Source organism: Akebia trifoliata, chromosome 3, assembly GCF_017979445.1.
Source record: "Akebia trifoliata isolate Shusen 1 chromosome 3, ASM1797944v1, whole genome shotgun sequence".
Lineage (NCBI taxonomy): Eukaryota > Viridiplantae > Streptophyta > Magnoliopsida > Ranunculales > Lardizabalaceae > Akebia > Akebia trifoliata.
In genome coordinates, this window is record NC_141377.1 from 59320111 (window position 1) to 59346204 (window position 26094).

The 26094-nt window shown below is 35.3% G+C and overlaps 2 protein-coding genes across 3 annotated transcripts; both read left to right on the forward strand.

The window, feature by feature from the left end:
* Positions 1 to 3929: 3929 nt before the first annotated feature.
* Positions 3930 to 7971, forward strand: LOC147408457 (S-adenosyl-L-methionine-dependent methyltransferases superfamily protein). Its single transcript, XM_086437480.1, has 6 exons — positions 3930 to 4192; positions 4759 to 5456; positions 5975 to 6185; positions 6287 to 6584; positions 6685 to 7152; positions 7254 to 7971. The coding sequence occupies exons 2-6, from the start codon at positions 4764 to 4766 to the stop codon at positions 7480 to 7482; spliced, it is 1899 nt and encodes a 632-aa protein (XP_086293606.1). The 5' UTR covers positions 3930 to 4192; positions 4759 to 4763; the 3' UTR covers positions 7483 to 7971.
* A 2843-nt stretch (positions 7972 to 10814) lies between these two features.
* Positions 10815 to 21611, forward strand: LCBK1 (long-chain base (LCB) kinase 1). Of its 2 annotated transcripts, XM_086437481.1 has the most exons (9): positions 10815 to 11139; positions 14134 to 14667; positions 14783 to 15148; positions 15864 to 15957; positions 16058 to 16095; positions 17178 to 17324; positions 19139 to 19238; positions 19519 to 20471; positions 21145 to 21611. In XM_086437481.1, the coding sequence occupies exons 2-9, from the start codon at positions 14242 to 14244 to the stop codon at positions 21280 to 21282; spliced, it is 2262 nt and encodes a 753-aa protein (XP_086293607.1). In that variant the 5' UTR covers positions 10815 to 11139; positions 14134 to 14241; the 3' UTR covers positions 21283 to 21611. The 2 variants fall into 2 exon arrangements, with proteins under 2 accessions (XP_086293607.1, XP_086293608.1); XM_086437482.1 differs by lacking the exon at positions 17178 to 17324.
* The last annotated feature ends 4483 nt before the right edge of the window (positions 21612 to 26094 follow it).

Sequence of the window (26094 nt, forward strand, 5' to 3'; positions counted from 1 at the left end):
ATTAAGATCTCTAAGCTTAATATAATCAGAGTCATTTTGGGGATTGTCTTTCTAATTAGTCTTTAATAGGGCTTCTCTTAATAGTGCATTTAGTAAAAACAAATCTTTCTAATTAGTCCTTAAACCTCAGTCCCCATATTTCTTACAACTGAAGGGTTAAAGTTGCCCAAATGTATTTCAGTCAAAAAATGAAATTAGGTGGATTTTACTAGCGTCAAGCTTACCACTCTTTATTGTCAAGTTCAACTTTTTTATTTTCGAATTCAACAACAAAAAGGTCAAGTTCGACAATAAAAATCTTGAACTCAACAATAAAAAGAAAAAAAAAAGTGGTGTGCTCAACAATAAAAAGTGGTAAGGTCGATACTGTATAAAAATTTTGGAATCTTAACTTTGTTCTCATTTTTGTTATAAATCGTTGAAAAAAATACATCTAAATGTTCAAAATAAGAAATATTTTCATTTCCATTTGTTATTCACAATAAAATTTTATCGAAATGATTGCAATCATCGTTGAAAATGAGAAAAAAAGGTAGTTAGCGTATTTCAAAAATATTATAAAGTGACAAAGTTGAGGGAACATTTAGAAATAAAAAATTTACAAAATTGACTATCAAGTTACCCCTCAAAATTTATAGACTATTTAGAAAAAAATCCCTCCACCAAGGTCATTTAAGTAATTTTTCTTTTAAATTATAAATAAGCCCTTTCAATGCATGTGCATTTGCACGTGTCACTTTCAAGTTCTTAATAAAAATAAAAAAGGAGTTTCAAAGTCCTAAAGGGTGAGAATATTTGCTCCCATTTTTTGAGACATCTACACCTACTTAAAAAAGAAAAGAAAATGATGAATAAGACCCATTTGTATTAATAGTTGGACCCACCACTATAACTAACAATTTGAAATTAAAAACCTCTAAACTTTTGCTTGTGCCATTGGAGAAGATGAAAATAAATCCTTTTAGTTCTTCTATTTTCTATTGATTTTAGGGTTCAAAAGTTTCTAAAAACTATTATTTTGATGGATTACAATAATAAAAGTTGGTTACTATTAAAATCTCATTCTATTTTTAGGTTTCTCATTGATTTATTTCATTTATTTGTACACATATGAATGATTCTCAAGAACTTGATTTAAGATGACCACAATTGTAATAAATATGATAATTCAAAAGTTGTAGATAAAACTCGTATATTTTCATGTATTTATCGATTTTCATTTTTGTCATTTTATGTAGTACAAAAAACCTCCGTGTTAACACGACTTGTCTAACGTGGCTTAAGCCATGTCAAATGTATCTTATCAACACGACTTAACACATGTTGGCCAGTCAAGATCTGACATAAGAAAAAATTGATTTTTTGTTTGTTTGTAGATTAATACACTATCAACAAGTTTTTGTTATCACTTATAATTTTAACCATAATCTAAATCAATTCCTACTATTTTCTATTAATTTAAGATGATAAATAAGTAGAAAAAGAAAAAGTAGAAAGAAGAATGAAGAGATGAAAGATAAAAGAAGAAGAAAAACGAATGAGAGAGAGAGAGAGAGAGAGAGGATGAAGAAGAAGAAGGATTTTTTTGTTTAGTAGGTGGGTATTTTGACTAAAACGTTATAATTTCGGAGGGTGCAGCTAAGTCTACACTCCAAATATTCTTTCCCATTCCCAAATGCGCAATAGAAACACGAACATTTTCATGTTGGATTCCGAATCCATAGGAATTAGGAAAAGGAGCATTTATATTCCCCAACTTGAGCAAACCCATTAAAACAGCACCTACTGCCAACTCTTAATAGAGTATAAACACTTGGGCCCACCATAACTTTCAATAGTTACATCTCGAGGAGATCCAATTGTAAGGGTTGATGTTCCAGCCCCAGCTGACAGACATTTAACTTTCCGGACGTGAAAGAGAAAATTAATTCTACAATAATACTAAAGTAACCACATGATTGGACCACACATCACACACCCCAACTTGAAAGTGTATGTAAACCATAGATGCTTTTCTTCGAGATACGAGGGAAAAAGCATCTATCGTTCTTATCGACTTTCACGTCAAGTAATTATATTTCACCACTACCACCTTCCCTACTCTCTTCCAACAACGGGAAAGAATATTTATCACCTATCTATATATAGGGTAGCGTTCAAGGGCAAACTTTTTGGCAAAACATTTTTCAAAACATGAGTTAGAGGTTTTGGAATGGGCTGATTTTGGTGAGGATGATCTCTGCGGTGAGTAGATCATCCTCACCAAAAATCAGCCCATTCCAAAACTTCTAACCCATGTTTACCAGTTGAAAAATCGTGGACCGTCCATTTTTTGTAAATTGTTTTTGATGGGGTTAGAAGTTTTGGAATGGGCTGATTTTTGGTGATGATGATCTCTTCACCATAGAGATCATCCTCACCAAAAATCAGCCCATTCCAAAACTTCTAACTCATGTTTTGAAAAATGTTTTGCCAAAAAATTTGCTAAAAGTTGGCCATTGAACGCCCCCCCCTATCTATATATCTATCCACAAAAGCAAAGGTTTTCGTCTTTAGCAAAAATCAATAAAAGTGTTGGTGTCGCTTTCCGCCCCATGACAACGTCCCTCTTAGCGTTGGATATTTATCGTGATTGGCCTCGCAAAAACCGTGATATATACCCAAAAATAAATAAAAAATAAAAAATAAAAAATAAAATTATATGTTATGGAACAAATGAGAGAGCTGCTATTGGCACCACAATTTTTATTTATTACATCTCAATTTCTTAAATTATCTACCACCTCCTCCCAATCAAAAGATTAAAACACTCTTCAAAGATTACAAGAGTCTGAGCGTTACTAAGTTAATAAGGATTTCACCCTTACTAATGGTCTTTAGGCTCAACTTGTGACATCCAAAAACATGATCCAATGTTTCAAGTTGTAGAGGATAAAATTTTATGAATATTAAAAAAATAAATCTCAAAATATAATTTTTTCACTGTTGAATTTCAATTTTAAGTTTGATTTTTTTTTTTTAGAAGTTCTCTAATCGTCCATATTCAAAACCTTGTCTAAGTTTAAAAAAATTATTTTTCAATATATATCTTGCATTTGAATTTTTTAAAGCAACTTAAACGATTGTGGTGTTGGATTGCTGAGGTGGTAATCCATTTGAGCAAAACAACTAACTCAAATCTTTACAAAATTATTTCAAAAAATATAGTTGAGATTACAAAGATTTGGTTCAAATTATAATCTCAGCACTACAAAACATTAAATACTCCATTAGACAATTTTTATACTTGTTTACAATTATAATTGCCCTCAGTAAGGATCTTAAACCTAAAAAGAGAAATTTAACAACAAAAATGAGAGAGTTTCTATTGACGCCCCAACTTTTACTTAGTCTCAACTTTTCATTTATTTTCTTGGGTGAATCTCCATTTTGTGCTTCGAAGACAACAAAACTCCCAATTTGAAATATTGTTCATTTTAATTCTCAAAACATGCATTCATCATTTTTATAACCTCCGAACTCCTGCATTCGTCACTATTTATATTTGAAATGCCTGTTTTAGGAATTAAAATGAACAATGTACCAAAACGAGAGTTTAGACAAAAATTGCGCACATTTAGGGAAAATTCCCTGTTTTCTTTATTTTCCTTAATTGAGGTGTAATGAGTAAAAGTTGGGATGCCAATAGCAGCTCTATAATAAAGCTGTCTAATAATAATAAGAAGAATGCAATTGCCCTAAGATAACCGGGTTCCTCTAATGCGATTATCGATGAACATCTAATGGTGTTAAGAGTTAGGAACGATGGCTTACAATGTGCTAACTCGTTGATGCTACCAAATGAATTGGTGTGCAACCAATAGTAAAAGTTGGTGTAGCAATGGAATCTCTGCTAATTAATTAAGGAAAAAAAAAAAAAAACTAATTCATAAAGCAGTGAGCTATTCAAGGCTAGTCCGTCTCCTGTAAAAACTCATCTATCGCCCTCTGTAAATTCTTACGGCCATGTTTTTTTAAGTCCGAAACAATCAGCAACCCAAGAATCATATGATGAAGAACAATTACTACTTTGTCTACATCTCTTCATTCCTTTTCTTGGAAGGTTAATGGGTTCTAAATGATATTAGGAAGCTGAGGACTTGCTTCATAATATTATTTTTAAGTGAGACAGAGAGTTTGGATTCAACTTCAGGTATGATTTTCTTACTTCTATTAAATTTATGATTTTATTTATTAGTTCGTTACTTTCTTGAGGTGTTTTTTGGTTTTTTAATCTTTTTTTGGGGTATTTTTTTTAATGGGCTTTTTAAGTGCTTATTGGAAGATGGGTACAGTGGGTTCTTTAGTTACTGGCTGTAAAGGAGGGACTTGATGGTGGTTTTGATTTTCTGATTTTTGGTTTCTTTGATCTACACTACTTATGGAGTTCTGAAGATTATTTTCCTTTTTTTTTTTTTTTTTTTTCCAAACTCATATCATATGCTTGATGCTTCCATATGTGTTTGATAAAAACATACTGTTGGAATATTTCTCTTCTTCTTCCTCTTCCATATGTTTTTAATTTTTCTTGTCTTTATCAGCGACTTGTGCCACAATGTGTGTACATTCAATTAATTCTTTGCATACCTTTTAGTTTACTCTGTTTTCTTGAATCTAACACTCTTTTCAAACTTCTTTATTCAACTTTATAATCAAAGCCTACACATTTTTTATTTTGTTAAGTTTTATATACATATCTCTTAAGGAAGTATCTTTCAGGTTTAATGGCCAAAGAGAATAGTGGATCTCCTAAGCATCATCAGCTGGAAGCAAAGAGAAAGCGTCTCACATGGATCTTAGGTGTTAGTGGACTCTGTATTCTATTCTATATTTTGGGAGCTTGGCAGAACACAAGCTCCACTCCCAACAATGGCTCAGAGGTTTACACTAAAGTTGGATGCCAAGTCGCCTCTCCAGCAGCAGAGAAAACCCATTCTACCGTTCTCCCATCACCTTTGTCGTCCCTCGACTTTGAAGCTCATCATATTGTGGGGATCAATGAGACTGGTGGGTCCCAGAAATTCCTCCCATGTGATATGTCCTACTTTGAGTATACTCCTTGTCAGCATCCGGCAAGGTCGAGGAAATTCGATAGGAAGATGTTGAAATACAGAGAGCGGCATTGTCCCACCAAGGATGAGCTCCTCCTTTGCCTTATACCTCCTCCACCAAAGTACAAGAACCCTTTCAAATGGCCTCAGAGTAGAGACTATGCCTGGTATGATAACATCCCTCATAAAGAGCTTAGCATCGAGAAGGCCATTCAGAATTGGATTCAAGTTGAGGGAGATCGATTCAGGTTTCCAGGAGGGGGTACCATGTTTCCTCGTGGAGCCGATGCTTATATAGATGATATAAACAATCTCATCTCTCTAACTAGTGGAACAATCAGGACTGCAATTGATACTGGCTGCGGAGTAAGAACACATTTTCTGTATTGTTTCTCCTATCTTATCTTTTTGTGTTTCAACCTAATAAGAAATTAGGAGCTGTAGAAAATAATTTTATTAACGACAATCCCCATTTCAAACCATGTTATTAATAACGGTAAAAGAAAATGACCATAGTAGAATTTACATGGTTCCGAGTGTGGACATGGCTACACCCACTAATGAGATGAGAGCAATTCCCTATCTTTTTTACTGCCTTGGATTTCTTCTTATACTTCTCTCAGACCTCTGGAACCCTTATGTTTATTTATTCCATTTCATTCATGTAACTCTGAAACGGGTTACAATTATATGTAGGTTACCCAAAACCTTGAGTTCCCTTGTTTGGGTATAAGTGTAAATTATATCCCTAATGGTCGATTACCACAGATTCAACACATCTATCACATTTTTTTTAATACCTTCTCAAATTTGGTTTAATTTTGGTCATAGTATGTTTGGCAGTGCTGAGATCTCTCTCTTGTTTTTTGATTGGGTTGTTGGAGGTTGCAAGTTGGGGTGCATTTTTGTTAAAGAGAGACATCCTAACAATGTCATTTGCACCAAGAGATACACACGAAGCACAAGTTCAATTTGCATTGGAGCGGGGTGTTCCAGCTATGATTGGTATTATGGCATCACAACGGATTCCCTACCCAGCAAGAGCTTTTGACATGGCCCATTGTTCACGTTGTTTGATTCCTTGGCAGAAATATGGTATGTGCATTTTATTCATTTATTCAAATTAAAGCCGGCTTTTGACCTTAATCAAGTGGGCTACATTTTGAATTGGTTTGAATGTTATTATTCTGAAACAGATGGAATGTATCTGATCGAAGTAGACAGAGTTCTAAGGCCTGGTGGTTATTGGATTCTTTCTGGCCCGCCGATCCATTGGAAGAAGTACTGGAGAGGTTGGGAAAGAACCCAAGAAGATCTGAAACAAGAGCAAGATGCAATTGAAGATGTTGCCAGGCACCTTTGCTGGAAGAAAGTGATTGAAAAGGATGATCTTGCAGTTTGGCAAAAGCCCATCAACCACATTGAGTGTGTAAAGAGCCGGAAGCTTTATCACGCACCACATATCTGCAAAGCCGACGATTCAGATGCTGCCTGGTATTCCATCAATAAATTTAAAGCTTAAATAAGTTGTTTTTACACACAAAGTAGACATTAATCCTTTGTGTATATGTTTGCGTGTGTGTGTTCCGAAAAGGTACAAAGAAATGGAAACTTGCATAACCCCACTACCAGAGGTAAGCAGCTTGGACGAAGTTGCAGGAGGGGCGTTGGAGAAGTGGCCGGAGCGTGCATTCGCAATTCCTCCTAGAATAAGTAGCGGATCAATCCCGGGCGTCACTGCTGAGAAATTCCAAGAAGATAATGACCTGTGGAAGGACAGGGTTACGCACTACAAAAGGATTATCAGCCCCCTCCCACGAGGACGATATCGGAACATAATGGACATGAACGCTTACTTGGGGGGATTTGCCGCTGCTTTGTTGAAATATCCTGTGTGGGTCATGAATGTGATCCCTGCCAATTCAGATCAAAATACGCTTGGTGTGATCTATGAGCGAGGATTCATTGGCACATATCAGGATTGGTGTGAGGCTTTCTCAACGTACCCAAGAACCTATGATCTTATCCATGCTAGCGGCATATTCAGTATTTATCAAGACAGGTAAATTATAGTTAAAAGAGAGCAGCATTTAAAATTAATGCTTCGCGAATTTGATTATGCTCCGATATCTGATGTTCTTATTTGTTTTCCCCACAAGGTAGGTGTGATATTACATACATTCTCCTGGAGATGGATAGGATACTGAGACCAGAAGGAACAGTGATATTTAGGGACACAGTGGAAGTGCTTGTTAAGATACAGAGTATAACAGAGAGAATGAGATGGAAGAGTCAGATTATGGACCATGAGAGTGGACCCTTTAACCCAGAGAAAATTCTTGTTGCTGTTAAGAGTTATTGGACAGGCGAAGCTTCTGAACAACAGCACTGAAGTTGCATTGCAATCCTAATTATTTTCTATAAGGATTTCATTTGAATGTTCTCTGTGTTATTTCTTTGTAGTTTTAAACTTATGGATCAATTTTTAAGTGCTTTTAATTCTTTAAGATGATGTAATAGTAAATGATGATCCGGGAGAGATTTCTTCCGTCTTTCCTCTCTCACTGCAATTTTGTGAATTGAGATCTGTCCAATCTTGTAATCAATGTATCATGTATTTTGAGATGATGGAGCAAAGGTTCCTTCTTTAAGTGAAGAAACAAAGTTGAGTGTTACCATTTGTTATTGTTCGGCATCCAGGCTGGAAATGAACTTTTGACATCGAAAAGAGGAGATTATCAGTCATGGATAGGTGGGTACCGGGTAGGGGTCCATCTCTCCAGCCATCTAAGACAATGTAAGGTATGTTTTTTCATATTTCTCTTACTATCTTCATCCAAATTACTTCTCAATAGTATTGTCATTGGTCATTGTTGCTATACGTTTATTTGAGAGCAATGAAATTTTACTTTCGCAAATGAGTACCGAACCGAAAGATTTAGAATCATCACCCAAATGTCAAGTTGGGAATTCAATGGCCGTAATTGCCTTCTTTTTCCCTGAAACTATATAATTTGAAAAGGTAACTAAAATCTATATATATATTTTTTCTGAAAAGGTACCAAATTTTAAAAAGTTAGCTAATATTTATTTGAAAAGTGACAATCTCGCTAAAAAGTAGTAAACTTGTGAGATTGTCATTTTTATAACCAATTAGATTGTCACTTTTCAAATAAATATCAGCAATTTCGCTACCTTTTTGCAACGAGATCTTCACTTTGACATACCTGTTTTGGAGAGTTGATCACATTTTTGGAAGTTTCTCCTCTTCTCTTATGTATTTTTGTATTGGGGGCAACCTGTGAATTGCATTCAGCAGTTAAATTGTAATGCTGTATTTCTGGTTCAAAGATAATCAGTAGCTGGAGCTATTAATTGCTTTTTGGTCTGTATTTCTGCCATGAATGAATCAAAAGTAGAGCTCTTGATTGCATTCAAGGGTTATCCGCTATAGTGTCTTGTAATCCTCGTAAGGATTCGTTGTCTTATACATAAGCGTGTCATTCTTTTAGAGCTCATTCTGTTAATGAAATTTCAACTGTGCTATTCCTTTGTTTATCATTTTATAATGACTAATGATAACCTAACTCGAGAAAAGCCACTTAAAATTCACTCGCTGATGTGGATGTGTGTATGGAATCATAGATCTTTTTTGTGTAATGATTTTGTAACTCAACCTAACAGGGTGACTCGAAAACTCAACTGACATGTACTTTTCAAGAACGGTAGATTTTTCTCTCGGGATACACAACTCCACATCCCCATAAACCATGTGATATGAGGGAAATTTTTTTATTATTCTTGCACCAGCCATGTCAGCGAGTTTTTTCAGTTACCCTGTCAGGTTGAGTTACAGAATTAGCCCTCATCTTTTTTCCTTGTGTATCGCCAATAAAAAAATCTAAGATTCTGTGCACATGCCACATCAGCAAGTGAATTTCATATGTATGTTTATAATGAATAGATTATTCTAGTATCTTGAATTCTAATATGAAATTATGAGAATTAGTGTTTTTTATCATTGGATTTGCTGGGTCTTGATCATGAAATCATTGATCCTTCTTGGATATGATAGTGAATTTTCTCTACTTTCACAATTGTCCTTAACCATGTTGCCAAGGTTGCTAAGATAGTAGCGATCTAGTACAAATTGAACTAGTTCGAAGTTTGGTTCGTCGGTTCCTACTTGGTTGGCTGGGTTTGTCAAAATAGCAAACCTAATGAATTCTCTTATTTTGGTGGATTTTAGATATGCCCCTTTGTCTCTAAGTTGATGATATGCTCCCTTGACCTGAGTCTTCTTCCACGAGATTAACATAAATGACTTAAATATCCACCATGAACTACCTCTACAAACCGGTTTGTTTAAGAGTGGCTATATATGAACCACGAACCCTAATTCGAACCGAATGAACCGGGTAAATAGGTCCTAAACAATTAAATTAAAGAACCAAAAGGAGGATTGGGGCTCACATAGGTTTGTGCACAAATTTTATGGTGTAGGAAAGAAAACTCTCCTATCATTGGCAAAATTTAAACTCTCACATAAAATCGATGAAGACAGGGGAACTCAATTCATTAGGATGTTTTCATATACGCGACTTTCTCTACAACTTCTTGGATCACAAAAGATATTTTTTCAAATAGAAAAAAAATGAAAGGAGGGAATGAACTTAGACATTATTTTTTTTAAGGTTTTGTAGATGCATTTTTTTGTTTCATTTCGAAATCTTCCCTTGAAAGCTCTTAGCTTGGTGGGCAGCTTGTTACAAGACCACTTCGACGAACAAGTTAGAATTAGTGTCGAGTTATTAAAGAGTTCTCAGAGAAGATTTTTTCTAATCTTTTACATGAGTTGCAATCTGGTATTTATAGGAGTCCTGATTGATGGATTTCTTAAAATATTTTAAGTGATTTATCTCAGAGTTGTTGCACCTACTCTCTGATCTAATAACTTGCTACAATTACCTTGACAGGTCTTGGGTAGTTATAATCTATCTGTCAGGCTGTGAGTTGTCACATTTATCCTATCAGTGATAGCACTGTCAAGCCTGTCATGTAAGCCTTAAGTGATCCGACCTATATTTTAAGCTAGGTACATTTTTCACATTACTTGGTGGGTCGGTAATTATTTTTGTTGGTTGCCACGTGTCAATAACTCCGAGAATTACCCTCCACAGGTTTATAATTAAAAATTTAAATCAGCATGGTCAAGTCCCACTAATTTTATATCACCATGTTTGATTTCTTAAAAACTATATCATCCCTTGTCTTCTTAAGAGCAACTAACACACTCTTCATCCCCTTGTAATTATTATTTTGGAGAGTTAAATCCAAAAAAATATGTCCCAAGCACATTTTTCAATTCACTCTCTATTTTGGAGAGAAATATTCATCATCCATATTAGAGAGAGTTTGGACTCTCTATCTCCCAATTACAATTTTAGAGAATTATTTTGGATTTTATGAATCTTCAATGCACTCTCCATCTTCATTTCATTTGAGATTGAATTAAAAAAATATTAAAATTAATTGATAGTTATTTTGGCTAACATAATTGGATTGCATTGTCCTCAAATATCCAAAAATGACTACTCATCATGGATTTTATCCTTTAGGAGCTACAAGAATAAGTTTAGATAAGATTGAAAGTGCTCTGTAGACATGCATGCGTACGTATAATCCACGTACGCACACAGCAATTTCCTTTTTTTTTTTTTTTTTTTCCCGGTTCGAAGTGATTGCCGATGTTTATGGCGCCAGCCACCCTAAGGCCTAAATTTGCCTTTGTCCCACTAACAGAAAATGAAAATAAAGGATAAAAATGAATTAAATGAGAAGAAAATAAAAATCAGAGAAAAGTGAAAAAGCTCGATCTCGACGATTCAAAGTCGAAATCTTCCGGTCTTATTCCTATTATAGGATAACTCTCTCTCTCTCTCTCATGGTGTTACTGCGAAGGAGTTCTTAGGGCTTTTCATGTAATTTCGAGGCGATCTGCAGTTTTGCTGTTGCTTTGGATTAGGCAGATCGAATTTTACGTTTTGAGGTTCGTGTTCTTTCTCATCGATTTAATTTGTCTGCTCCAGAAATTACTGATTTTGTTGTTTTTAGATAGAATTTGGTTTTATAGTGATTGGTTGGGGAATGGGGATTCCTCGACTGGTTTTCTCCTCAGGTGGTTGGCTCGATCGCCTCTGTATTTTCTGAATTAAATGATATTATCTATAAAAAAAAAAAAAAAACTTGGGATTTACCTGAATTTCACCCTCATTTATGATTGGTATGAGTCGTTGATCCGATCTCTGATCCCTCCCCCATCTCTCACCCTCTTCATGATGATGTTGCTTTCATCCAGCTTCGGCTGAGAAAGAGATCTGGATTGTATGCTTCAGAGAAATAGACCAATTACTTGAAATTGATTTCTTTGGTTACTTTTCAATTTTATTGTAAATTCGCACTCTCTCTCTCTCTCTCTGGGTACCTTGTTGTTGATGTGTTTCGTCCATTTTTATGTTCCTGAAGCGGTTTAAAATTATTGAAATTTAATCATGTTAAATATTTACCTAAACAGGGTATAGAACTAACCGCCTCTGAGGTTTAAACAACCAAACTGCATATCATTGAGCTTCTTGATTTAACTTTTTTTTTTTTTTAATAGATATATTATAGTTTATCAAAAAAAAAAAAAAAAAAAAAAAAGGAAAAAGACTACCAGCAAAATCCTGATGGCCTATCTAAATACAAGATCTTCAATGAACCAATAAAGCTTTTATGCTTAGAATGATGTTTCAAGGGCCCTCTTATTTTCCTTCAAAAGCCTTATCATTTATTTCCCTCTAAATAAATATTCCAATTAATAAAAAAATTCAAAAGGATATCTAAAGACTTTCTTAACTTAAAGTTAGCATAATGGACTCCTAAATATTAAGGCCTACTTCATACTCAAACAGAAGACAATTTTTTGAACTTTTTACCATACAAGGATGGAGAGGAAGAAAAGAGGAGAAGGCCTTCACTAACTACTAAAATGACTAAGAAGTACAAGGCCCAAAAGACTAGTTGATGTTACAATCTCTACCTTGAAAAAGATAAAATTACCCTGAGCTCATCAAGGATTGACAGCCAATGATACATCATGGAGTTAATCTTCAAGACAATTGATTCTAACATCCTGAACTTGTCCTCAAAGATTTGAAGATTCCTCTCAAACAATAAAGGAGATTTATGTTATAGAATGCGAACACGGGGGTGAATGCATCTCACATCCTTTGTGTTAAGGAGTTCATGTCTACACCCTTTTTGGCAAGATTCTCACTATATCAGTAACACCTCTCAAGATATGGAGAAAATAGTAGACCTTCCCTTGTGAGCTATTGAAGTTCTTGAAAGTGTATCTTCATCCTCACTAAGGCTATATACCTATTAGTTGAGAAGTCATTGAGACTTGTTCATGCTCCATCAGAACTGATGCTGATTGGGCAAGAACAACCAATGATCTTCATTCTACTTCTAGATAGTATGCATTTTTCGGAGGCAACTTAGTTTCATGGAAAATTAAGAAACAACCTGTTGTTTCTCACACTAGTGCTGAAGCTGAGTATGTGTATCGAACCACTATTCATAGCACGTGTGAGATTTCATGGCTTCGCTCCGTTTAGCTCTGTCATTTCTGAATTAGGATTTCCGAACAGCGGTTCTATACCTTTATATTGTGATAATGAGGCAGCATAGAAGATTGCATTTGATTCAGTTCTACATGAGAGGACCAAACATATTGAAGTCGATATCTACGTTGTTAGAGTGAAAGTTTGTGATGGATTTCTAGTTCTTCAACATGTTTCTTCTACTCAACAACTTATTGGTGTCTTCACCAAAGGTGTTGGGCCTACCATTTTGTATGATGTTTATGTCAAGCTGGGCGTATTGGATGCATATGCTCTAGCTTGAGGGGGAGTGTTGGTGTGTGTATGGTAAATATGGTGTTGTATGGTGAATGTAATAAGTATGTGCTAATTTGTAATCTCCTTCATGCATAAATATAAGATTAGTTTAGAGCCTTCCTCTGACTGATTCATTCCAGAAAATTCAAGTGACGTGACATGAGCGTGAAAGAGATTCAAGAATTTATATTCTTTTCTAAGGCTTAAATTGCTTATTTTGACTTTTTGACCTCCATATTACTTTCATCGAATACATCCACACAATTTTATGTATCTATGAGATTGAGTATGGGATTCTAAATTCTGATTAGTCACTTAAAATTGAGTATTTATTGGCCTCCTTGTCCCACTAGGATTGGAGATCTGTTTTAGAAATCTAGTTGGGGTTGGTTACTTTTCCTAATTTTACTTGGTATTATAAAGTTGTAAGTTAGTTGGTTTATTTTGATAAAACAAATTCTAGTTTTCGTTGTAGTTAGTTCCAGTGTTGGTCTCTCGGTTGCGTTGTAAACCACCACAGTTGGTGCCTAGTGTTCCAATATTTTCTTAATGTTCCACTAATCTATAAATAGTAGAAGTTTATAAGCCATCACAGTAGGTGCCTAGTGTACCTCCCTTGGCAGGGTTTCCTCAAGGAGGTACTCCTTTGTGTGCCCATTTTTTATTGTATAAGCAATGGAGTAGTTCTACATTTAAATTCTAGAAATGTGGTTTCATTTTCTATGTTAAGAGCACAATGTTTGTGGTTGTTTTGAATGATAAGTTACATTGTTATTGTATTATTTAGTCCATTTGTGTGTAGTGTGGTTAAGATATTCAACTTAATGAGCAGTTTTTCTGCTTATCCCTCTAAATCACTAATCTGTGGTTGTCAAAGCAGTTTCTTTTATGAGTTTATATTTAGTGGAACTTTCTTAATGATTTGAAGTTACTATTTTAATTTTTTTTTTCAAATCATGAAGTTATTTTATATAAGGATTTCATTGAAAATGTATGAAGTTTATGCTTTGCCCATACTTCCATTCCGTGTGGGTGTACATTTCCATTCTGTTTCTGTACACATTGATTATAATTATATTTTAAAAATTTTCATTTTGCAGGCTGAAGTATTATGCCAGATTTTAGTGGGCTCTGCTGGGCCGTCTACTCTCTAGCTTGTACGGGAATTATACTGTCATCTATTACCATGGTCTGTACTTTCTGTTGATATGCTGAAGAGTTGGAATCTTCCTCAGAATATTAGTTCCTTGAGGGTGATGCCGCAGCAGTCTCTTCGCCGTGTTGGAAGTAGGCGCTCTCAAATAGCAATTGGTCAACACACCTCCCCAACTGTCTTCCCAGAAAAACGTGGCAAAGTGAAATCTTTGAAGCAAAATGAAGTTCATGTTGGCAGTGATGATCCAGAAAGAGTAAAGTCCCAAGAGCTCAGGATTGACATAGGAGACGAACATTCTGATTTATTGGGATATGAAGTGTTTTCTGGGAAGCTGATTTTGAATAAACGATCAACCAGTACAGGTCTTGATGTGCAAGCATCAACGGAAACTTCCAACCAAGATGGAGTTGATGCCAAACTTACAAGCAAGGCATTAGTTTGGGGTTCTCATATGTTATGCCTGGAGGATGTGATTTCTGTAAGTTTTTGGTTGACAAACGGGTTCTCCAACCCTTTGTGCCTGACGATTTATGGTGTCTTCTGTCTTTGAACCATTCTTTCCCCATACTATTTTGTGCTATTGATTTTGGCAGGTATCATATAATGTGGGTCTCAGACATTTTACTGTACATTCGTACCCCATAACAAAGGGATCATGCCTTTCTTGCTTTGTCAAGCCTCGAAGAAGTCGAAAGGACTACCGCTTCTTGGCATCTAGTACAGATGAAGCTCTGCAATGGGTTAATGGTTTTGCAGAACTGCAATGTTTTGTGAACTGTTTACCGCATCCCTTGGTTTCTTCCAAGAAGCATTCTTCTAATATAGTTGCAACTGATTTTCCACCTGAACAACATGTCAAATGTAAAAGTCCACCAAAAATGCTTGTGATACTAAATCCACGTTCTGGACGTGGTCGTTCAAGTAAAGTTTTCCATGGCATGGTGGAACCAATTTTTAAGGTTTGTATATATTTCGTGATGTGTTTCAATCATCTCCATTTATTAACAATAGATCATGCCTTCTCTGAATCAGGATGTTTTTGCATTGGAATTGCAAATTCAATATTGCTAGGTACACAATCTGTTGAAATAAAAAACTTATGGATGAAGAAAATTTATTTATAAATTCAAGTGTGGATACATATTCTGATGAACTGTCGTTAGGATAGGCACTTCAATCTGGAAGAAAACATGCCATGCAAGATTTGGGATGAGTCCTGTACACCTGGTTTTTGCTGATTTGCTATCTACTAGCGTAAAAATAAAATAAATAAATAAGTAGAGGATAAGTTAATACCTGAAAGCTTTGGTCTTGGGCCCCCTTTGCTATTTGTTGGGGACTTGGGGCTTGTGGAAGAAGCGTGATAGCCACTTTTTCAAGCAAGGAGCTCAATCGTTATGAGATTATAATTAGAGTTGTTGGTCTGATGTTCTTCTGGTCAAACAATTTGAGGAGTTAAAGGGTGTATTTTTTGTAGCTTGTAAGTTCGGAAAGGGGATAATGTTGGGATAATGGCATGATTCATTTTCCCCAGATTATCCTCGGTGTTGTTTTCTTGACCTTAATAGGAAATTAGTTTATTTAACAGCATCACAGTTAGCAAAACAAGTTTTGTACAGAGTTTCTATTTGTAATCATACTTCGTAACCTATCAGTATTGCAAAATGGTTGCAGCTTGCAGGGTTTGAGATGGAAGTAGTCAAAACAACATCTGCTGGTCATGCTAGAAAGCTTGCTTCCAGGGTTGACTTTAGTACATGTCCAAATGGTAGGACTAATTCGTGGTTCTTCTGAGTGTATGTGTGTTATCTATTTATTCCTTTTTTCTGCTGCATTTGTCATTTCTGTGTTTCCTTGTTTTCATACAGGAATTATATGTGTTGGAGGTGATGGAATTGTTAACGAGGTTAGAAACTTGCCATTTTGGTGCACATTATTTTCACTCATTATTTGAATTTTACCGGTGTAATATGTTGCTGTGTTATTTATGTTTATAATATTGTTTTGCCTGCGCCTTTATTTGCAACTACAAACATGATAGCAACTCGTTATTTTCCATATTTAAAGTACTAAAGTATTACACTCTTTATCTTGTGTGTCGTTATGATGAAAAACATTGATTGACAACTAAAAGGAATTTAGGATGTGGATACAATAAAAAAAATAGTGCCAATTACCAGGGAATGTGCTTGTTCATTTTTAAATTGATCAAAATTTCCACTTTTGGATAAATTTTGGGCTCCAAATATGCTGTGACCATGCTTAGTTGTATTATAAAATTCTGTTGTTTAATGCTTTGAAGTGTACAGATCAGATTGAACCATTTTTTTTTAATAATAGGTGAAGGGTTAGTGGTTACAAGTTTGGAAGGTGAAGTTGGGTTCAAGGGAGTTTGAACCTAGGATGTGGGAATAACACTCCACGCATCTTACCAACTTAGTTAAGTTGCACTTCGGGTCAGATCAAACTGCATGGTTAGTCATATGATTCACTGGCTTGACTCACTAAGGAAGCAATGTTTGAGCTGTAAGCTTCTAAAGCGAATTAGGCAATTCACAATCTGAGTGATAAACATCGATTGCATTGTGGTACCACTTGTAGGTTCTGCTGCCTACAAGGAAGTCCTCTTTCTGTTCAAGAATTGTGATGAATGTGGGCATTGTCTATCCAAAGTTTTCACGAACTAGTTTCATTGTAATTTGTTGCGTGAAGCACAAAAGGCATATGAGACTAATGTTATGTTAATTTAAGCATATGGTTGACATGGCTGCATTAGTTGCAGTTAGTTTCAAAAGCTCCAGTGAGATGAAGATACATCATTGTAAAGTTTTTTTATTATTTGGTTAATGCCAAATAATTTTGTAGTATTTTATAGTCAGTGATGTGAATTATATAGTAGATTATCTGACTTAATTTATTTTTCCAATTTATTTATTTTTGTGTAAAATAGTGTGGATGTTCTATGTGGTCGTCTCCTTGATTATGTAGGTTTTGAATGGTCTACTTGGTCGAAACGACCAGAAAGAAGCAATTTCAATTCCAATTGGTATTATTCCTGCTGGTTCTGATAATTCACTGGTTTGGACTGTCCTTGGAGTTAGAGATCCTATTTCTGCTGCAATAGCTATTGTGAAGGTAACCTAAATTTATATGTGGACATGTATTTCATTCCATACCTGCTTGGTTAACTCCTATTCTATGATGAAGAAGTGGGGGTTTGCTGTGTGAGAACAATGAAATGAATTACATTTATTTGAACTTGCATAGTTAACTTGAGTATACTGGCTGTTAGTAAGTATAAAATTTTCATTGTTAATTTTACGTCACCTTGGATACAATCATTCCCCCTTTTTGTCCATTTAGAAATGAATTTCCAGTGGTAGAGAACACATGGTCTGTGAAGCTAATTAGGTGAGATCTAACTTTGTGTTGCAGCATTTGATCTAATTTTGGCCTTGTTTGATATGCTGTAGAAACTCGTATTTGTAGGTGCCTAGTGCCGCATTGCATGTCGTCTGGCTTTCTACATATATTCATGTGGCCGACTAAATACATACTCATGCGGGACGCAAATCAAGCCAACAGTCACGAGTTCCAATGGCAATTTTGTAATTTTTTAGGTTATTGCTTGTTTGGGTTTAGAATTATTTTTTATTAGTTTTATTTTGTTAGGATTGGTTTTAGATTAGTTATTCTTAGTTTTGAGTTGTCTTTTGGTTATTTTAGGAGTTTGATTTAAGTTAAAGTACTATTCATGTCATTTTCTTTAAGCCTTAATTTGAGGGGTGAAAACTGTAATTTTTTTGTCATTTTAAAGGTTATTCAGTTACCTATCCAACAAGCCTAAGATTTTCCGATTCTGATGAGTTTTGAAAACTCATCCACCAAGTTCTTATTCCATATGCAATGAGATCCCCCCAGACACCCCAGTAGAAGGAAGGGAACTCCATCTGACATTTCTGAAGGCCCATCAAGATCACCAGCTGAGGATTATTTTGACGAACCATTGGCTTCAGCACCATCTTTTAGATTTATCATTTAAATCTCGAACATTCTAGGAAAATACAATAATTGACGTTGGCAACCAATGCTCTTCTCCCTACCCTCCTTAGAGTTGACGATTAACAGAAACTCAATTACTGCCCTTGCTAAGTCCTGAACTTCCTTCTCTAGCCTGACTTTCTGCTTCTTAATCTTACTTTACTCAACATCCTTCAGAGGATCTCTTAGAGGTCTCATAATACGCAGCTTGGAAGCCTCACTGCTATCCCCACCCTGAGGAGGCCATCGCCTCACCACTTTCTGAATACAAAAGAGATATCATTCTGAAATCGTATGGCCACCTTGATAACCGACCTTTCTTCATTCCCTGCCTTCTCAACCGACATCACTACAATAAGCCCCACTTCGAGAATATGGTCTTGGATCCAGTCTGCCATTTCACGATAAGTTCCTTTCTCATCTCCTCTAATTCCTTACCCTTACCAAGAATTGTCAACCCACATTCCTTGTCATCCACTATCGCGCCTCCAGACTTCCCGTTTTAGGTTCTTCCACACTTCAAAATAATCTGAATAAGCTTTCAGCCTCAACCCTTGAAGGCGACAACCAGTAGCGATGGCATCAGCAGAAACTTTATGATGTGTCTTTTGAAGCCTAAATGTGAAAGGTGTGCAGGCTTATTGACCTGCTGCTCCACCACAAGCTTGCCTCACATCCCAAATTTGAAATTGTATAATATCCGTATCTAAAACTGAAGTTGTCTTCTTTATGAACTTTCCGAGTGCATATTACCTGTCTACATTTTTTCTTCAAAAAGTACAATTCAATTTAATAATTAATATTTGATTCAATTATAATCTTTATTTTCTGTTTTGTGAAGTTGGTTATCTGCATTTGCTTCCTGTTTGTTTCTTGTTACTAACAACTATTACTTTTGTTGGTTACAGGGTGGTCTTACAGCCACAGATGTTTTTGCTGTCGAGTGGATACAGACTGGTGTCATTCACTTTGGGATGACTGTTTCATACTTTGGTTTTGTTAGTGATGGTAATTTTTTATGCTAGGGATTAAATTATACATAATTACCGTTTTCATTCAATCATGTCTGGGATATTCTAACACTGGAAGCCTAAGGTTCCTTTGTTATAATATATATTTTTTTGATTAGTCCTTGGTGAACATAATTACTCGAGTTTGTTGAATGTTATGATAGTTTTGAGTTCAGATCTTCAACTTCGGTGCATTACAATTGATATGAACATCCATGTGATTAAGTCAAAGTTAACGATGTAAAATGTTAATCCCGAATGTTGTGTTCATGTTGCAGTATTGGAGCTCTCTGAGAAATATCAAAAGCGCTTTGGTCCGCTGCGTTATTTTGTGGCTGGTTTCCTAAAGTTCTTGTGCTTGCCCAAGTACAGCTACGAGGTGGAATACTGTCCAGCAGAAAAAGTGGCATCTGATCCCAAAGGAAAGGTCTCAACAGATTGTGAAACAGTTGATATTTCAGAACTGTACACAGACGTTATGAGGAGATCAAACAAAGATGGTATTCCCAGAGCTTCCAGTTTATCGAGTATCGATTCAATTATGACTCCTAGCCAAATGTCTGGAGACTTGGATACAACAAGCCGTACACATGCGAGCTCCGAGCCATCTGAGTATGTCCGTGGTCTTGATCCGAAATCAAAACGTCTGTCCTCTGGAAGAAACAATGTAACAGAAGAACCAGAAGTTCTTCATCCTCAGCTACCACTGTCAGCAACTCCAAGGACTAGGTCGAAGTTGAGGACGACATATAAAGGATGGACAGGATTGACGGTTATGCATGACCCCACTCGATGCTCTTGGGGAAATGCAGCGACAAATGACAAAGAAGATATTTCATCGACAATGTCTGATCCAGGTCCAGGTCCAATATGGGATGTGGAACCAAAGTGGGATACTGAGCCTAACTGGGACGTGGAAAAACCGATTGAGCTCCCAAGGCCAGTTGATGATGATGTTGAAGTTGGTGGGGTAAACAAGGAAGTTGTCCCCAAGTACGAAGAGAAATGGGTTCTTACAAAGGGAAAATTTCTTGGCATCTTAGTATGCAACCATGCATGCAAAACCGTTCAGAGTTTGAGTTCTCAGGTGGTTGCACCGAAAGCTGAGCATGATGACAACACATTAGACTTGCTGTTGGTTCATGGGAGTGGGCGATTGAGGTTATTGAGATTTTTCTTGCTTCTGCAGTTAGGTCGGCACCTTTCACTGCCTTATGTAGAATATGTCAAGGTATAAACTTGAACCATTTACCTTTTTTCTTCTCCTTTCCTTAATCCCCCTTTTCATACCTGCATGTTTGGTGGATTGTGGTTGCAAGATATCAATCATAATTATCAATAAGTTTCATGAACAGTGAAGAGAGATCTGAAAGATAAATTTAGAGAGATTCTAATTGCCATGCCAACTTTTGCTAACCACCTTCAATTCAATATGTAAATCACCAAGAATTAGGACACATCTTGGGGTGACATTAGCAAAAATTGGGGTGGCAATAAAATCTCTCTAAATTTATGTTATAAATATCTAGGGAAGGAGTTTTTGACCTAAAACCACCCTCCTCCCTACCCCCAAATCCAACTGCTGCAAATACATTCCACCCAAGCATGAAAAGCGCATGAGAAAAAAAAGAAAAATACTTGAATGGACTCCTTCTGATCCATATACACCAACTTACAAAACATTATCTCCAACTCAACACATGTAACACAAAAAACTTGAGGAAGTGCTACCAAAATAGTGTTATTAGTAATGATTGCAGTCATGAGTGTACTTAGAACAACTCTTGGACATCTTTAAAAGTATACACAAATGTTTGTGTTGACTTCCTTTCAGTCAATTGTAATATAATGGGAATTCTCCATTTTGCGGCGATAATTATATGAATCAGATTTGCGTTGTGCAGGTAAAGTCAGTGAAGATAAAGCCCGGAAAAAATACACGTAATGGGTGTGGCATCGACGGTGAACTACTTCCAGTCAATGGGCAAGTCATCTCTTCAATGCTTCCTGCTCAGTGCAGACTTATTGGTCGTCCCCACTAGCTGTCATATATAAGATTCCCACCCATTTTTTTCATTATTTTTTCAGGTTTCTGTGTTTTTAATGCTCTGTTTTCCTTCTAATAACTTTTAACAAGATGTGGTAGTGGAGCATTCACGCACTGAGACCCCATCTGTTTTTCAGGCCCATTTTGTGTTCTTATCCTTTGACACTCCTCTTACTGGTGTATCTGAGGTCCCTGTAAATTTATGAGCGATCCTGCAGTGTCATTATGAGTTATCTCTAATCTTTTCTGTACTCCTTGTTCTACTGTTTTCCAAATTTGTATCAAGATATCCTGGGAATCTTCCTTGGATCATCTTTGCCTCTATGATTTATTTCTTGGGATCTGTATTGTTAGTGTTTGATCTCTCAGTGTACGCCCTTCACGCTACTGCTAGGGCTTAAAGTGGGTTGGATTCAGGTCAGAACTGGGTATATCCATGTTCAAGTCAAGATTTAAAATATAAAAAAATCTAGATACAAAACCGTATGTAAATCCAACTCAGATCCTATTAGATAAAACCATATCCATATCATTTTGGTTTCACTTGAACCAGATCCAACCTGACCAGAAATGCTTGATTCCAGTCAGGTAATTTTGGATAAATTAACTTTTTTTCTAATTGCTATACTATTCTATTTTACCATTACAATTTTTTATCTTATAAGAATTCATGCTGTATTAAAGTAGTAGAAAAAAATATTTTGAAAAACTTAAAAAATATAATATATTATAATTCGGACTGGGCGAGATGGATTTGTATCCGGCCTCGATTTGACTTGGATCAAGCGGCATCAAACCACATTTGATCCATTTTTTTATTTGGACTACTCTACAAGGATCCAAACCTCCTAAATTTGGATTTTGGATAAGATCTAATCCATTTTATGTCCTAGCTACGTCCATGGTTTTTTCTGTTCCTTGCACATTTTTGTTCATCTTTACTCTAAAGAAAGTGCAACAAATAAATAAATAAACGGAGTGCACACCAGTCTGCTGAGACTGCCAATATGGTTGGGCCCTTGAAATTGGCTTTTAAGTATGGGAGCACTTCAGCGGCCTTAAAGTTTGCAAAAATATTCTGCCAAACATTTTTCAAAACATGGGTTAGAAGATTTGGAATGGGCTGATTTTTTGTGAGGATGATGTCTACGGTGAAGAGATCATCCTCACCAAAAATCAGCTCATTTTGAAATTTCGAACCTTAATTTACAAATTAAAGAATATTGGACCGTCCAATTTTTATAAATCACTTTTGATAGGATTAGAAATTTTGGAATATACTCCCTTTAAGCATTTGTTATCTTTATGGTAAGTCTCAATTTTGGTAACAATCATCAAGGTTTTACTGTTCCAGTTTTCTCACTGAGGGAAGAAATACTTCTGGGGAGTAATTGGATGTAAGATTTTGGAAAGCATGTAATAAAGTTGCAACATAACTTGGCAGACATTTCAGGGTCAAAAGGAAGATGAATATTATATTATTAGCTAGGGAAAAGGTGCGGGTTGTTGCTTTTTTTTTTTTGGGTCTAAAATAAGTTAAAAGAGATTTAAAAATGATAAGAGACTTTTGGGTTGAAAAATAACAATTTATTAAGAATTAGATCGTCACATAAAATAATTTTTTGAGTCATGATAATCTGACTTAAGGCCGTGGCATACTCAATCGACTTACTTGATGTGATAGGCTCGGAAAGCTAACTTACTTTGGGTTACAAAACTGCACCTTTTTATGGGAAAGGAACTATAGTTCTGTATCTCGATTCCAAACCCTTCATGTCAAGTAAGTCAATTGAGTTGCTACTTGCCTAAGTCAGATTATCAGCACTCTAATTTTTATTACTTTAAAAAAGTTATGTCAACCATGAAGTCAAGTTTTTATAGATGTTATAAGAACAATATAAATAATATTTTATTTTACTTAAAAATACCTAATGAATAGACAACACTACAAAATGTTGGTAAGAGCTTTCCAATGGGAGTATTATTTTTTTAATCCCCAATTAACTTATAGATTAAAAGTTATGACATTTAAAAAATCTGAATAAATTACATGTTAAGTCCCTGTGATTTGGCATAATTTCTCTTTGAACCCCTAACATTTTGACAATTGCACTTTTCAAATATTATTTTTACTATTTTACTCTTTTTAAAATAAATTAATTTTAAAATTATAAAAATGTACCTATGTAAGCATTCAGAAGTAAATCCATTTTTTCACAAGGATATTTTTATTTATAGAAAGGAATAACATTTTATACATGATAAAATAATCTTTATATAAAGTAAAATTCATTCTTTTTTACTATCAACAAGTAGATGAAAGTGGGTGAGTGAACCCATTAGATGACTATAGGGGAGGTAAGTTCAAATGTCGAAAAGTTAGGGGATTGACATGCCAAACCATAAGGGGGGTGAAAGTGTAATTTATCCCAAATTCTTTTATATGAATTATCTTAGAAAGTTAATGTAGGATCTTGTACATTTAGACGAGTTTTAAGGGATTGTTTGTGTTTTATTTTCAAAATAATAATCGAAGTAATATTATAAAATTGGTCACCATAAATTTGCAAAGCTAAATTCGAAGCAACTGAGCAAGAAAGACCCTTTGAATCACCCATTACATTGATTTATTCTATTTGCCAAATGACTTAATTTTTGAAAACTTGACTAAACTTATAGAATCTTGCCCCAAGTCAATTGGGTTGATGATTTTTTATGTTAAAATAATTAAATTTCATGATCTATAGATATATATATATAAGATAAGATTTTGTGATTGGCCTCTATAAGTCCACCTCATAATTAAATAATTTATATTAAGTTACATGGATCAAAAGATCATGTACAATCTCAGGTTCTCATTTAATTCACGTGGGCTAAGCAGTTGGCACAAATGGCATGTCAACCTTGTAATGTAGGGTTAATGATCTTGATTAGGTTTAGAACTTTTTTTATATATATTTTTTTTGTTATCGGAGCATCTTGCCACTTGTCATGCATGGACATTAGACAGTGATGGGCTTGATTTTAATCAATGTATCTTTGAATTTCATGAATCAATATGTGGTATTGTTGGAGAAGCAAGTCATATCTAGTGGACCCCTCCCATCCCAGCCCAGCCCAGCCCATCAAGGGTCGTAGTCGTAATGGATAAAACCAGTTCGCTACAAAATATTTATCCCTATAACTTAACTAAGATTGAACTGTTAACATCGTCCTTAATTATGTGGAGACCACCGATGGACCTTAGGACTGCATCATTTCTCTGTCTTTGTCCCGTCAAAACTCAAAAAGTTTGTTTCTTCAGCTATCTTACCTAAAACCATCATTCAATCATTCAACTATTTCCTTTTATTTTTGTTAATAATCATTTTCTCCTTCATTAATTTTTCATATTCTTCTCTAATAATCCTATTTTCTTAACCGACAACAACTTTATATCTAACCCATCGTTTCAACTTTAATTTCGTACCAAATGTCAATGTAAATAAAGTGTAAATTTTGATCTAGACTTTTGTTTGACATTATTTATTATATATGTTTATTGTGTCATTCATTAAGATCTATCTATATGCATTAACGAATCACTTTGTCCCAAATCTTAACTTAAAAATACACTATATTTCTGATTCAAAGATTCATTAGTGTGTATCTTTATCACGATTCTTCAAGTTTATAAATTAGTAGGGAGAGCATAGATCCATGTGCAAGAGATATGCTAAGCCATGAAAGCTAGAGAGAGTAGAGGGTATAAGGCTGAAAAAGAGGAGACATGGCTTAATTGGATTCGCCAACCAAACAAAGGTTTAAAAGTAGGCTTAGGAAATGTTAATTAAGGAAAAAAATTTGCCTAGCGGATCGAGGATCCACTAATCACACGAGCTTGCGTGTATTGAATGTCATCTCCAATTTACAAAACTGCCCTCGAGGCACACATTGAGAGTATTTGTGAAAAAAAATCTCTCTTAATTAAGCGTCTCTTTTTTTTAAAAAAAAATTGCTCATAGAATCCAGGATCCACCCGTGTGCATTGAATGTCATTCCCAATTACAGAATTACCCTAATTAGGCTTGTCAAGCACTAGAGACTCTGTGAGAAGAGCGACGAGAAATTCTGTGAGCAAAAAATCAATCCCCTCTCATACATACATACACACACACTCTCTCTCTCTCTCATATATTGTACATTCTTCTTTACTTAAAAACCAGAAAAGGTTAAATGTACAAGCACATGCATTATTAATAATATGTGAAGTCTTTAACCAACAAGTGTGCAATGCCCTCTTACCTGTAACTACTACTCCATGTGCTGCCACTATTATTTTGTGTCTTTTATAAAAGACCTACCTACATAAATGTACAAAGCTGACTCTTAGGATTATAAATGGGTCCGGATTGGGACGGTCCACCGACAACTCTATTATCTGGGATTTTCCCCTTCAAAATGTTGGGTAGCCAGAGCCTAACCATGGTGAAACTAAGGACAAGAGTTGTCACGGGTTGGACTGCAAATGGGCCACCCAAAGCGACTAGCTACCTTTTAAATTATCTACGGTTTAGTGGCTCAAGCACATGAAAATATTCTAAATTATCCTCACAATGTAACAACGTTTTTCTTTTGTTTTTTTTTTTCCCCCTAACCATATGAAAATGAAAAGTGAAAATGATTACAGTCAAATGACATGGATATTAACATATAAAAAAAAAAAAAAAAAAGAGAAGCACTTTCCTTACTAACTTAGTAAGATTGAATGGATTACCAAATGAGTTCGACGATTAGCCTTACTTAGTAAGATTTCAATTCTTAC

What these genes read in the sequence shown, in the direction of transcription:
- LOC147408457 (XM_086437480.1), top strand. Translation starts at nt 4,764, where the DNA reads ATGGCCAAAGAGAATAGTGGATCTCCTAAGCATCATCAGCTGGAAGCA. An exon ending in GATTCCTTGGCAGAAATATG is followed by an intron (nt 6,186 to 6,286) that starts GTATGTGCATTT and finishes ATTCTGAAACAG; the next exon opens with ATGGAATGTATCTGATCGAA. An exon ending in TTCAGTATTTATCAAGACAG is followed by an intron (nt 7,153 to 7,253) that starts GTAAATTATAGT and finishes CCCACAAGGTAG; the next exon opens with GTGTGATATTACATACATTC.
- LCBK1 (XM_086437481.1), top strand. Translation starts at nt 14,242, where the DNA reads ATGCTGAAGAGTTGGAATCTTCCTCAGAATATTAGTTCCTTGAGGGTG. An exon ending in TGGTGGAACCAATTTTTAAG is followed by an intron (nt 15,149 to 15,863) that starts GTTTGTATATAT and finishes AAATGGTTGCAG; the next exon opens with CTTGCAGGGTTTGAGATGGA. An exon ending in CTTTGGTTTTGTTAGTGATG is followed by an intron (nt 19,239 to 19,518) that starts GTAATTTTTTAT and finishes TTCATGTTGCAG; the next exon opens with TATTGGAGCTCTCTGAGAAA.